This window comes from Octodon degus, unplaced genomic scaffold (assembly GCF_000260255.1).
Source record: "Octodon degus isolate 3935 unplaced genomic scaffold, OctDeg1.0 scaffold00019, whole genome shotgun sequence".
In the NCBI taxonomy this organism is placed as follows: Eukaryota; Metazoa; Chordata; class Mammalia; order Rodentia; family Octodontidae; genus Octodon; species Octodon degus.
Window position 1 is genome coordinate 7,168,603 of NW_004524595.1, and position 12,757 is coordinate 7,181,359.

Below are 12,757 nucleotides of genomic sequence, written 5' to 3' on the forward strand. Positions count from 1 at the left end.
AGCTGCATACGCACCACCTCCTCCAGCCAAAAAGCCACGAAAGAGCACAACAGAGAAGCCCAAGGTTAAGGAGATTATTGATGAACGCACAAGAGGTAAGTGGCTTGCTCTAGAGAGTGACTTAAGACCTCCTGTGGATCAGGTTGACCTGGACAGCTCCTGATGCACGCTTCCCCCCCTCCCCCCACAGAGCGGCTGGTGTATGAGGTGCGGCAGAAGTGCCGGAACATCGAGGGTGAGTCAGTCACCTGAGCTGGGGGGTACTCCTAGCACAGAAAGCAGAATCTGGATCCTTCTAGCATGGGCATAGTGCAGCATTAGCACAGGGTTTTAGGAAGTTAGAATACTATAGCCCTTGGGCTGGGGAGATAGATAGCTCAGTAGAATAAGCACCTGCCTGGCAAGCCCAGGGTCCTGAGTTCAATTTCCAGTAACACACACACACACACACAAAATAGTATAGGCCGAGAGCCCTAAGTGCTAGGGCCTTTCTGCATGCCCTGCTCTCTCAGCGTGCTCCATGCACCATCTGTCTTCCTAGTGCTGTTTTGCTTTCCTGTCAGTGTCAAGGATTGGTCTCTGGGGGCTGAGGCCTGTCCCAGGGATAGCAGCAGAGCACCCAGTTTGGCCTTATTCTCACAAGTGGGTTTCTCTCACCATGTCCTATGCCTGGATGGTGGTGTTGATACTCTGGGAGAAAAATTGGCTCTTGAGGTTGAGACCATGGTGCACACTTCCAGACTTGCAGCCTGCCCCCTTGGCTGCTGCCCTGGAGTCCCCTTTCTGGAATTTCTCTGGGGTCTGGCAATATTCTCTGCAGTCTTGCTTCTTTGCAGATATTTGCATCTCATGTGGGAGTCTCAATGTTACCCTGGAGCACCCGCTTTTCATTGGAGGAATGTGCCAGAACTGCAAGGTAGAGACACCTCCTGCAGAGCCGACTCCTTCCCCCAGCTCAGAAGGATACCTGGTGAAATGTGATGTGGGCCTGCTGATGCCACGCTGGAAGCGGAGTCCTTGCTATGTGGAACCCTCGGGCTCCGAGCTTTTGGCTTATTGTTTGTGTCCTGAAGGATTCAAGCCCATCGTAGGCCCCAGCTGTGGCTGGTGGCAGGGGCAGGGCTCAGAGCAGTGCAGCCTTGTTGGAAGGGTGGGTATTGAGAGGTGGTGTCAGGACAGGCTGACTGCTAAGGGAGTCGCCAGGCCTTAAGGACACCCAGGGGGAAAGAGGTGATGGGCAGCTCCCTTCTCAGGTCTGGGGTTTGGGCCTGAGCCTCATTGGCAGGGCTTGTCTTCAGGGCTACCAAGCTGGTTCGGAGCCAGCCTCTACCTTGTCTGTGCTGGACTGTGCTTGGCAGTTTCTGACCCTCTGTCCCCTGCCTAGAACTGCTTTCTGGAGTGTGCCTATCAGTATGACGACGATGGCTACCAGTCCTACTGTACCATCTGCTGTGGGGGACGCGAGGTGCTCATGTGCGGGAACAACAACTGCTGCAGGTGAGAGCCTGACCTGGGACCTGGATTCTCAGCACCCCACTGCACCCGCCCTGCCCTGGGCTGAGTGCTGTCACTCTGGGGTGTGTTCTTTCTTGGCCAGACAAGGCTAGGATATCCCCGCTCACTGAGCCTCTTTTCAGGTGCTTTTGTGTGGAGTGCGTGGATCTCTTGGTGGGGCCAGGGGCTGCCCAGGCAGCTATCAAGGAAGACCCCTGGAATTGCTACATGTGCGGGCACAAGGGCACCTATGGACTGCTGCGACGGCGGGAAGATTGGCCTTCTCGGCTTCAGATGTTCTTTGCCAATAATCATGACCAGGAATTTGTGAGTGCTGGGCCTTAGGGCGTAGTCTCCCACACTCTTTGCTGAGACTTAGCCCTAGTGAGCACACTTCAGGGGATGCGGGACCTGGGCAAAGAACAGGTGTGCCTGAGCCCTGTGTGGGCTGCAGTCTAGGAGACTGAAAGCCCTCCCCGTGGGCTGGGAGGGCTAGCCCAGGGCGGCATGTGGAAGCCACTTCTGCACATTACCTGACCAGTTGTACTTCCTGCTTAGGACCCTCCGAAAGTTTATCCACCTGTCCCAGCTGAAAAAAGGAAGCCCATCAGGGTGCTGTCTCTCTTTGATGGAATCGCTACTGGTGAGTGGCGTGGATCCCAGGAGTACTGGCCTTTTTGTCCTTGGACAAGGGAGCTTTGTGTGTGTATGTGCACACATGTGACTGTCCAAACAAAATGATTGTTCACATCACAATAAAATGTATCCTAAAGAGAAAATTCTCATAGCCAGCTCTGGTTGCTACATCTGTAATCCCAGCATCTCAGAAGGCTGAGGTAGGAGGATCACCAGTTCAAACCAGTCTGAGCAACTTAGTGAGACTCTGTCAAAGTAAAAATAAAAAATTAGGGCTGGGCATGGTGGTATATACCTTATTATTCCAAGCACAGGGGAGACCAGGTGGACCAGCTTGGAATACTTAGTGAATTCAGGTCCAACCTCAACTGCATAACGGATACACTGTCTCATTAAAACCAAAGGGAGGGGCTGGGGAGATGGCTCAGTACAATAAGCGCTCGCCTGGCAAGCACAAGGGCCTAAGTTCAATCCCCGGTTCTGCCAAAAAGTAAGAAGAAGAAGAAGAAAATAAAAGCAAAGGGAAGGGCTGGCAAGATAGCTCAGCAGACAAAGCGCCTGCTTAGGCAAGTGCAGGGACTGGAATTTGATCCCTGGCACCTCATGCCGCAATGGCCCCACCCCCTGCCACCATGAGCTGACCACCAAGACAGCATGGTGGTGCGCACCTGTAACCCCAACGCTGCAGAGACTGAAAATAGGAGGATCACTACAAGTCTGAACTGCATAGTGAGACCCTGTACCAAATACATTTTTAAAAAGGGAAGGGATGTGGTAGGGATGTAGTTTAGTGGTTGAGTGTTTGCCTGGCATACACAAGGCCCTAAGTTGAATCTCCAGTGCTAAAGAAGCTTTCATGTTACTTGAAAAGTTAGGCAGTCTACAGACGTGAAATTTGGGTGGGGTGGGGGAAAGAAAACAACACCGGTGAACCAATCTCATCTGCAGCACAGGACAGTAGTAGTAGGGATTAACAGGCTTCACAATCTTCAAAAGACAGACTTGGTGGTGAAAACACAAACAGTTGTGTTGTGTTTTGATTATAAACCAGATAATCTAAAGACGACTTAAGTGTAGGGATTCTATAATTAACATTTCGGTGAGTGTCCTTTTAGGATTTTTTTCTGTGTGTTTGTGTATGTTTATATAATGTATATATGTCTGTAGATGAGTTAAACAAGATAGTAAATGCATACTGTTTGTAATTTGCCTCGTCATGTATTATGAGTACATCTCATGGCAGCCAGTAGAGCTACATTTGTTTCTAAGAGTGTCTTAATTTAACCCACTAGTAAGTCATTTCCTGTTTTTTCATTATTATAAGCAGCGCTGTGACAAGTGTTCTTTGAAATATATCTTTATATACTTAATACACGAGGCCCTAAGTTCAGAAGTATATCTTTGTGTACCTAAACCATTATCTCTGTAGGAAAAGCGCTTAGGAAATGCTGGGTCACCGTGTAGGCTCAGTGTGGCTCTTGATGCTGCTTCAGGAAAGCCTTCCTGAAAGGTTATACTGCTGTGTATATATAGTCCCCTCTGTCATTTCCCCAGGCTGAGAGCCTCTCTGGTCTTATGAGCAGAATTGCTGTCTGTAGAACTTGTGTCTTCATATGACCACAGGGAGATACTGGCAGTCTGAGTCCAGGGTCCTTGGCCAAAGGGCAAGATGTGGGTGGCACCCCAGCTAGATGTTTGTCTTCTGTTCTCAGCCCTCTACTGATGTTCTATAAATCTAGAAAGTTCACATGCAACTTTGGTTTCCTGTACTGGACCTTTGTAGCTTTCTGAAGTCATGTCACACCCATGATGGTGTCAAAAGTACCTTGGGGAGAAAAATTCCTTGGCTCCTATCAGCAGCCGTAGAAATGGTGCCATTGTCCCTCATTTCTCCTGAAGTCTTCCAGGTCTGCTCTTACTGTTTCCTTGCCTCAGGCAATAGCACTAATCACTAATAGAGGGGTCATGTTAAGAGGTCAACTCAGGAGGTTTAATGCATTAGACCTCCTACTTGTCTCAGGGACACTTGCAGTCTGAGAGGAGTTGAACTACTGAGATTGAGATATTAAGTACTGAAGACCTCCAGAGGAGGGGGAGATAATTCTGGAGAGCTGCTGGGCAGGGTGGTAAAAAGATGAAACCTTTTTAGAAGCAGGTGGCACTCAATTGATCCTTGAAGGTTCCAGCAGGAGGTGATAGAGGCCATGGAGGGACCAAGAAGATGTAGAAACTGTACAACCAGGCCACCCAAAATGTAGTGGCTGTTCTTCCCCAAACCACCTACTCTCTGGTCAGTCTTTTGCTTTCACTACCTTCTAGGTAGGCCAAACCAGGTCTGATCCAGAACCGCAAAGCTCTGGTCACTGATACTCCAGTTGAGGCAAGAAAACATTTCAGACCCCTTCCAGGGCACAGTAGGATTTGGACTGCAGCTGACCCCTTATGTCTAGCTGGTCAGAGGGCTTACCTGCTAAGACCAGGTACCAGGGCAGTGGCCCCAGGTGACAGTGCTCTCTGCTGGCTGGCACAGGGCTCCTGGTGCTGAAGGACCTGGGCATCCAGGTGGACCGCTACATTGCCTCAGAGGTGTGTGAGGACTCCATTACAGTGGGCATGGTGCGGCACCAGGGGAAGATCATGTACGTCGGGGACGTCCGCAGCGTCACGCAGAAGCATGTACGTCAGTGCTGCGGGATGCACCCCGCCTTCTCTTCCCCTGCACCCTGCACACTCGGCTCCTTAAGGCCGCCCTGCCCTCCTTCCCATTCTGTTCACTTGCTGTTTTACTCATCACCCTCCCCCCAGCTTCTCTCCTTATCTTCCATTTTTCTTCTTTGACTTGCAAGGGTAGTGGGCATGTTAACAGTAGGAATTTGGACTAGGGACTGTGGTGCACACCGATGATCCCAGCTACCTGGGAGACTGAGGCTGTGGGATTGCTAGTTCAAGGCCAGCCTGGGGAATTTAGCAAGAAGATCCTGTCTCAAAAATAACTGGGGATATAGCTCAGTGGTAGGTTTGATCCCTGGTGTACTGGAGGGGGCTGCGGGCTTAGGGCATACCTTAGCAGTAGAGCACTTGTGTAGCAGTTATGAGGCCAGTGTTGACCCCCCAGTAGTGCCAAAAAGGGGGAGATTTGGGAACTTGAATTGGGGGTCTCCATCTGCTCTCTGGGTTGCTCTCAGGGCCCTTTTGTGACAGAGTGCTTTGGATTGAAAAGGTTCCTGCACTCCCAGTGCTTTTGGCAAATGGCTTTACCTGCTGCTGTTTGGGGGAGCTTTGGTGGGGTCTTGCCTTGGGTCCTCTGCCCTTCAAGATTTCTGGGTCTGCCTTGAGTCCTGAGGATACTCACAGCCAGGACACCCCACCCATGGCACTCAGTGTGAGGGCCACCTGGAGCACCTTCCCACCGAGTAGCTGCTGGTCCTGCTTGGCTCGTCCTGGGTTCCCTGCTGGCCTCAGGCATTGTCCAGTTTGTGCTTCGTCACTGTTTAGGAGCTGAGTCCAGAGAGCCTCCGTGACTTTGCCATGTTCACAGCTCAGTTTTGTCCTCTCTGCCTCTGTCCCTGGACAATGGGCCCATCATAGTACCTTTATCCTCCCAGATCCAGGAGTGGGGCCCATTCGATCTGGTGATTGGGGGCAGTCCCTGCAATGACCTCTCCATCGTCAACCCTGCTCGCAAGGGACTCTACGGTAGGTCTTGTCCTCACCCTCCACCCCTGTGACGGTGCTTCTGCACTTGGGTTTCCTCCTTGGGTATTTCTGCCCTGGGACAGCTGCTCCCATGACCCTGTCTTCCCTTGCCCACCCCCATACCACTGTCTGATGCAGACAGCTCCAGCTGATGACTTTCTCTTCCGACCTCTCAGAGGGCACTGGCCGGCTCTTCTTTGAGTTCTACCGCCTCCTGCATGATGCACGGCCCAAGGAGGGAGATGACCGCCCCTTCTTCTGGCTCTTTGAGAATGTGGTGGCCATGGGCGTTAGTGACAAGAGGGACATCTCACGATTTCTCGAGGTATAGCCAGCAGCCTTGGTTTAGCCGGCCAGCTCACTAAAGGCTTGTACCTTGAACTGCTGCTTCCTTCCTGTCTCATCTGCATTGTGGAGCTGGGCATTGGGGGCTTCTGCCTTGCAAGGGGCCTATGTAGGATGTTCAGGGATTCCCAAGCTAGAGTGGGAGGAGCCAGTGTTAGAGGCCTCCAGAAAAAAAAGCATTCTCTGAGTGTGTGAGGTGGTACCCAATGTCTTTATACAGGTTGAGGTGCTAGGTGCCTTAGGATGGGGATTGTGTGTTGATATTACTTTAGGGGGCACCTTTAAGATGGCATACTCTAACCAGACTGTCCTGTCTTCACTCCCTGGTGGTGTGATGGAGGCTTTCTGGCTGGCACCTAGAAGAAAACATCCTTATCCCAATTTATATCCTATGACATGAATCCCAGTTCACTTCTTAACCAAGTGTGAACCAGGCACAGAAGATTTCTGCTGCCAGAGGCATTCTTGGGTGGACCACTGAGCCTTGGGCTCAGTAACACCTTGGACCTGTTGTGTGATGTTAAACGTGGGTGGGCATCTGTTTGGCTTAGAGTCTGGACACAGTGCACACACCCGGGCTCGCTGAAGCCTGTTCTGTCTGAAGAGTCTAAATGCCCCGTATGGTAGCCATTGGCCACATGTGGCTATTTACATGAAAAATCTGCCCAGTCCTACTGGCCTCATTTCAAATGCAGTTTGGCCACCCATAGCTAGTAGACTAGTGGCTGCAGCAAGGAACAGTGCAGGCAAACAAGAATTCCCATCAACACATCAGCACATTTGGACAGTGCTGGTCTGGAATGTTCCGTGAGAGCATGTGTATATGGCAAGGTTTGGCGTTTGTGTGTGTGGCTAGTGTTAATTTCAGCTTTTCCCAGGGGCTTCAGACTATCTAATATGTAACTGTGTGAGAGAGAAGTGTGAGCCTTTGAGGGCTTTAGGTTCTCAACCAGCAGAATCACTGAGCACTAGTTAATGTTCTCCCTTGCTCATCTTTAAACTGTCTCCTGTTTTATAGTCCAATCCTGTGATGATTGATGCCAAAGAAGTGTCAGCTGCACACAGGGCCCGCTACTTCTGGGGTAACCTTCCTGGTATGAACAGGTTGGTGAGCACTCCAGGGCTGGGGGCGGGTGCCATGGGTGGAACCTACAGATAGAATGGCCCAGAGAGGGGGGACACTGAGGGACCATCCTGGGCTGGCCTCTTTTGTTCAGTGCCTACTGCTCTTCTTGCTTTTTATCCCTTAAGAAAGAAGGGGAGGGGCTGGTGAGATGGCTCAGTGGTCTAAGGCACCTACTTAGAACAAGCTAAGCTAAGCAAAACACAGAGACCGCGGTTCAATCCCCCAGCACCACATGCCAGCCAGCCCTGCCCCCTGGTGGGCTGAGCTGGCCACACACACACTAAATAAATAAATAAATCTTTAAATTAAAAAAAAAAAAGAAGGGGAGTCAGGGCATGGGAAATATTTGCCTCAAGAAGCTAGCAACTGGTGGTATAAGCAGGATTTCCAGAATTGAATTTTAATCTGGCCACACTGGTGTACAGCTGTAATCACAGCTACATGGGATCCTTCTGTGAGAAAGTTGAAAATTTTCCCTGGTTCCGCCAAAAAACAGAAGATCTGGGGCTGGGGAGATGGCTCAGTGGAATGAGTGCTTCCCTGGCAAGCACAAGGGCCTGAGTTCAATCCCTGGTTCTGCAAAAAAAAAAAAAAAAGCGAAAAGTTTAAGCCAGCCTGGGCACCTTGTGAGACACCTTGTCTCAAAATAACATGGCTGGGATCTAGCTCAGTGCTGGAGTGCTGACCTACTATGCATGAGGCCCAGGGCTCAATTACCAGAACTACAAAAAAAAGCAAAATGCATTTTTATTTATGCACAAGAAAAGCCTGTGCTTTGGAGTTTGAGCTGCCTATCCTGCCTCAGTGTGTCCAGGGCCAGGAGCCAGGTGGTCCTTGGGTGCCCTTGAGGGGAGAGCCTGCAGGGTGGGGACTGTGGGAAAGGTGTGGCATCCAGGAGAGGGAAGCTGAAGCATCTAAGTTTGAGGGTTCTGCTTGTTCTCTTTCACACTGTGTTGGCTTTTTGTCCTTTGTTGGAAGGAAAGGACTTTCTTCACTTAAATTATATAGGTAAAGATCTTAATGTCAAGGACTGAAGACAATTTTTATTTCTTTGGGTATAATAATTGCCTGATAGAAAGTCCTCTGGAGAAGGGTTTTCCTGGAGTTGCTGTTAGAAAGCAGAGAGAAAACCACCTGATCTGACGACCCATTGTGAAGGATTGTATTTTCCAGCATGGATTTTTAACCTCCGTGGTGTACCTGTAAATAGAAAACATCATGTAACTTGGCTTCAGTCATTGCTCATTGCTATTCACTTGGGCTTGGAGGGCCTTTTCTATCCCATACCCTTTCTGTCTTTTGCAAGAGCTTGTTGAATCTGTCTTTTGCAAGGAGATATGCTTGTTGGTCCAGTATATCTATGGAGCTACTAATTCAGTGTCCTCTGACAGATTATGGCCAGTAGAATTATTGCCACCCACTTCTTCCAACCCTAAAACTTGAGGATTCTGAAGGTCTAGAAATAGCAGAGGGACCATGTGGGGCCAAGTAGGTGGTGCATGCAAGTAGACTGCAGTCAAGAAGGTATCTATTGTGACCACAGGCCTAGATCCCCATGCCGAGATCTGGAGTGCTGTGGAAACCTGTATTCAGTACTCCTTGGTGTCACAACAGTCAGTGAGCTTCCACTGTCTGGCCTGCTTTCTGAGGAGTATCACAGAATTTGAGTCCTTGGGTTGACTTTGTGGAACTTGAGTCTTTAACTGTTTGTGTACAAAGTGTACATCCAGTGTACACATTCATGAATCATTGCCACACATCAGGGTACAGCATGTGGTGGCACATGCCTCTAATCCCAGTGCTCATTGAGGTAGAAAGATCCCCAGGAGTTCCAAACCAGCATGAGCTACATAGTAAGTTCAAGGCCAGCCTCAAAAAACAAAACAAAAGCCCTCAAGATAGAGAATATCCTTTTACCCTAAGAGCTTGCTTTGTTGTGAGACCAAAAAACATTCAAAAATTACCAATTTTTAAAAATTGTGCTCTTGCTGGGTATGGGGTCCCAATACTTAGAAGACTAAGGTAGGAAGGTTGTGAATTCCAGGCCAGCCCAAACTACCTAAGGAGCCCTTGTCCTAGATTTACCAAGAGCCCCCCAGACAGGCCCCATCTGCCTTTTGGTAGTTTGAGACCACGTTTGAGTTTGTAAGAATGGGGTCTGACCCATGTGTCCATAGCTGGCTACAGTGTGTGATGTTTTAGGGGAGGCCTCTAGCCTGTGCATGCCCTTGGGAGCCAAGTGGCTGCTGGAAGTGAACAACCTTGGGGGGTCACCTTGCTGCTCCCCTGGTTTCTGCTGTCATATTCTGTCTTCTACCTTGTAGGCCATTGGCGTCCACTGTGAACGATAAGCTGGAACTGCAGGAGTGTCTGGAACATGGCAGAATAGCCAAGGTCAGCCCCACACCCAGGACCTCTGCGGGGGACAGGAGGAGGGCGGAGAGCAGGTTGAGGTAGAGGGGGTCAGGGCAATGTCCTGCCTACACCTCAGGGCCTGTGTGCTCAGCCAGCGAAAACGCAGCTTAGTGCCTGGTAGTCAGTCAGTCAGTTAGCCAGGGCATTGTCCAGAGCTGTTGCCTTTGGGCCTTCCTTCCCTTGTTAGGTTGCCACTAAGGAGGCTTTACCACAGTTCTGTGTCCCGTGTGGTCTTTAAAACAATATATATTTAATGTATTTTGGACCAAGGCACAGCAAGAGTCATCAGCAGGGGGTGTCTCCTAGGATGTATATTTCTCTCTGGAGAAATCTGTTGTGAACTCACAGGGCTTTAGGCTCTCTGCCAGTAGGTGTCAGGATTCAGGAGTTGATTCACAGTGTAGCTTGGAATATGGGACTCCTTTGAACCTACCCCCAAGAGGACTGAGCTTTTGGAAGACTTAGAAAGTGTGTAGTGGTGAGAGCTGCCACTTCCTTTCAAGCCTGACTAGCTGGATCGGACCAGGATGGCCAGGTGACCTCAGAGTGGGAAGAGAATCAGGACAAGAGGGATGGGGAGGCTCAGCCTGTGAACCCAGTTTGCCCTAACCCAGCACTGGTTGGGTGTGTGCTCATCTCTCTCCTCTTCATTTTCTAGTTCAGCAAAGTGAGGACCATTACTACTAGGTCAAACTCCATAAAGCAGGGCAAAGACCAGCATTTTCCTGTCTTCATGAATGAGAAAGAGGACATCTTATGGTGCACTGAAATGGAAAGGTACCTGCGTCACACTGTGTGCAATGTGTCCTGACTGCTTTGCTCTCAAGGATGGGGTTCCCGTCCTGCCCACAAATCCAAGCATTCCCCAGTGTCAGCAGAGCCCTGGAGGGGGACTCTTGGCTGGCCAGGTCCTTGTGCATTTTATAGCTGTTCCTAAATCAAGAGGCTCTAGGAGCCCCGTTCTGGTGCCCGGGCTGCCCGGAATTCCCTGTAGTACTTTAGGAGGCTTTGCAGCAGTGAGTGCAGGTGGACTGCACCGCCTCTGCACCCGCATTTTGCTCAAGCTGGACTCGAGCTGGTTCAGCTTCTTACTATATATAACTAGGATTTAGCCAGACAAAAAAACCATTTACACAAACAAGCAGAGCAAACAGGAAATCCTTGAGCTTGTGAAGTCAGATGAGAGTTCAGCTTGTTTTGGAGCTCTTCTGCTCTGGGGTGACTTGGAGAGGAGCATACATATTTTGCCTTCAGCCTTGAGCTGCCCATCGTTGATCTAGACCTTGCTTGCTGGGAAACTGGAGGGAGAGCTTTGTTGGGGAGGCATTTTGGAAGCCTTGTTTTTTTTATGAACACTTTCTGTGTCTGCTAGGTGTGAGTCTTGAGGCAGGGATTATGTTAACTACCTTGAGGCCCACCCAGACCAGCACACTGGCAGCCTAGATGCCAGCGGACATCCAGGCGAGTGTTGATGGGAAGGCAGAGAATGCGGAACAGGCTGGCCTCGGGAGTGTGGGTGTGAATGGTGCGCAGCTGGGTCCTGGCCGCCTGCACCTGCCATGTGGGCAGATGGCTTCGGAGCAGCCTGCACTCACCCTGCCCTTTCCGCTCTTGTCCCCCAGGGTGTTTGGCTTCCCTGTCCACTATACTGATGTCTCCAACATGAGCCGCTTGGCGAGGCAGAGACTGCTGGGCCGGTCCTGGAGCGTGCCAGTCATCCGCCACCTCTTCGCTCCACTGAAGGAATATTTTGCTTGTGTGTAAGGGACATGGGGCAAACTGAGGTAGTGACACAAAGTTAAACAAACAAACAAAAAAACACAAAACACAATAAAACACCAAGAACATGAGGATGAAGAGAAGTATCAGCACCCAGAAGAGAAAAAGGAATTTAAAACAAAAACCACAGAGGTGGAAATACCGGAGGGCTTTGCCTTGTGAAAAGGGTTGGACATCATCTCCTGATTTTTCAATGTTAATCTTCAGTCCTATTTAAAAAGCAAAACCAAACCCCCTCCCTTCTCCCCTTTTTGGGTCAAACCTTTTGTTTTCTTCTCTTTCAGAGGGGTTTTCTGTTTGTTTGGGTTTTTGTTTCTTGCTGTGACTGAAACAAGAGTGTTATTGCAGCAAAAATCAGTAACAAAAAACAGTAACGATGCCTAGCAGAGGAAAGGCCAGAGAGATGAGCAAAGGAAATTCTATAAAAATCTATATATTGGGTATTTTTCTTTTTACTATATATCTTTTCGTTATTGTTGTCTCTAGCCTGATCAGATAGGAGCACAAGCAGGGGCAGAAAATTAGACACTCGGGGGTCGAACTTCCTCCCCGCCCCTGAGCTGTCCTACCAGCACCATTCCTGGTCATGCAAACAGAACCCAACTAGCAGCAGGGAGACGAGATCACCACACAAGATACTTTTCTACAGTATTTCAGGTGCCTACCACACAGGAAACCTTGAAGAAAACCAGTTTCTAGAAGCCGCTGTTACCTCTTGTTTACAGTTTATATATATATGATAGATATGAGATATATATATAAAAGGTACTGTTAACTACTGTACAACCTGACTTCATAATGGTGCTTTAAAACAGCGAGATGAGTAAAAACATCAGCTTCCGTCTGGCCTTATGTGCAAAGGGTTTTAACCAAGGATGGGGAAAGGAACTCAGCTTGAAGACGGCTTACTGTCCAGGGGGGTTTCCCCCTTGGTGTTTAACAAGCTAAAGGAGGGGAATTGAGTTGCATTCCCTTGCTTCTCCCTGCCAAAAAGGGGCTCAGCCAGGGTGGTCAGAACCTGAGAAGCTGAGCGTGGAGTCCATCTAGCTCACGCAGTAACCTTTGAAATCTTTTAAAAAAGGAGGCTCCCTTGGCAAGAGGGCAGGGCGAGGAGTCTTCATTCCTGATTTCTCATGTTAGAGAGGGCTCCTTGTGGTGGGATCAGAAGTAATCCAGGTGTGGGAAAGTGACAGTTACAAACCCACCTGGAGCAAATAAAAAAACATACAAAACGTACTGGTGCTTTCCTGTCTAAGTCGCCTTTTG

General features: G+C 49.6%; 1 protein-coding gene across 1 annotated transcript in view; it reads left to right on the plus strand.

Annotated features, from left to right (window-relative positions):
• Nucleotides 1-12,528, plus strand: part of Dnmt3a (DNA methyltransferase 3 alpha) — a 105,238-nt gene extending 92,710 nt beyond the window's left edge. Inside the window, exons 8-20 of the mRNA XM_023711114.1 lie at nt 3-95; nt 191-235; nt 837-916; nt 1,385-1,497; nt 1,638-1,821; nt 2,053-2,137; nt 4,661-4,806; nt 5,736-5,826; nt 6,003-6,151; nt 7,190-7,275; nt 9,622-9,691; nt 10,371-10,489; nt 11,335-12,528. Of these exons, the coding sequence (XP_023566882.1) occupies nt 3-95; nt 191-235; nt 837-916; nt 1,385-1,497; nt 1,638-1,821; nt 2,053-2,137; nt 4,661-4,806; nt 5,736-5,826; nt 6,003-6,151; nt 7,190-7,275; nt 9,622-9,691; nt 10,371-10,489; nt 11,335-11,476 (1,403 nt within the window). The 3' untranslated portion in view covers nt 11,477-12,528. The remainder of the gene's footprint in view (nt 1-2; nt 96-190; nt 236-836; nt 917-1,384; nt 1,498-1,637; nt 1,822-2,052; nt 2,138-4,660; nt 4,807-5,735; nt 5,827-6,002; nt 6,152-7,189; nt 7,276-9,621; nt 9,692-10,370; nt 10,490-11,334) is intronic.
• The last annotated feature ends 229 nt before the right edge of the window (nt 12,529-12,757 follow it).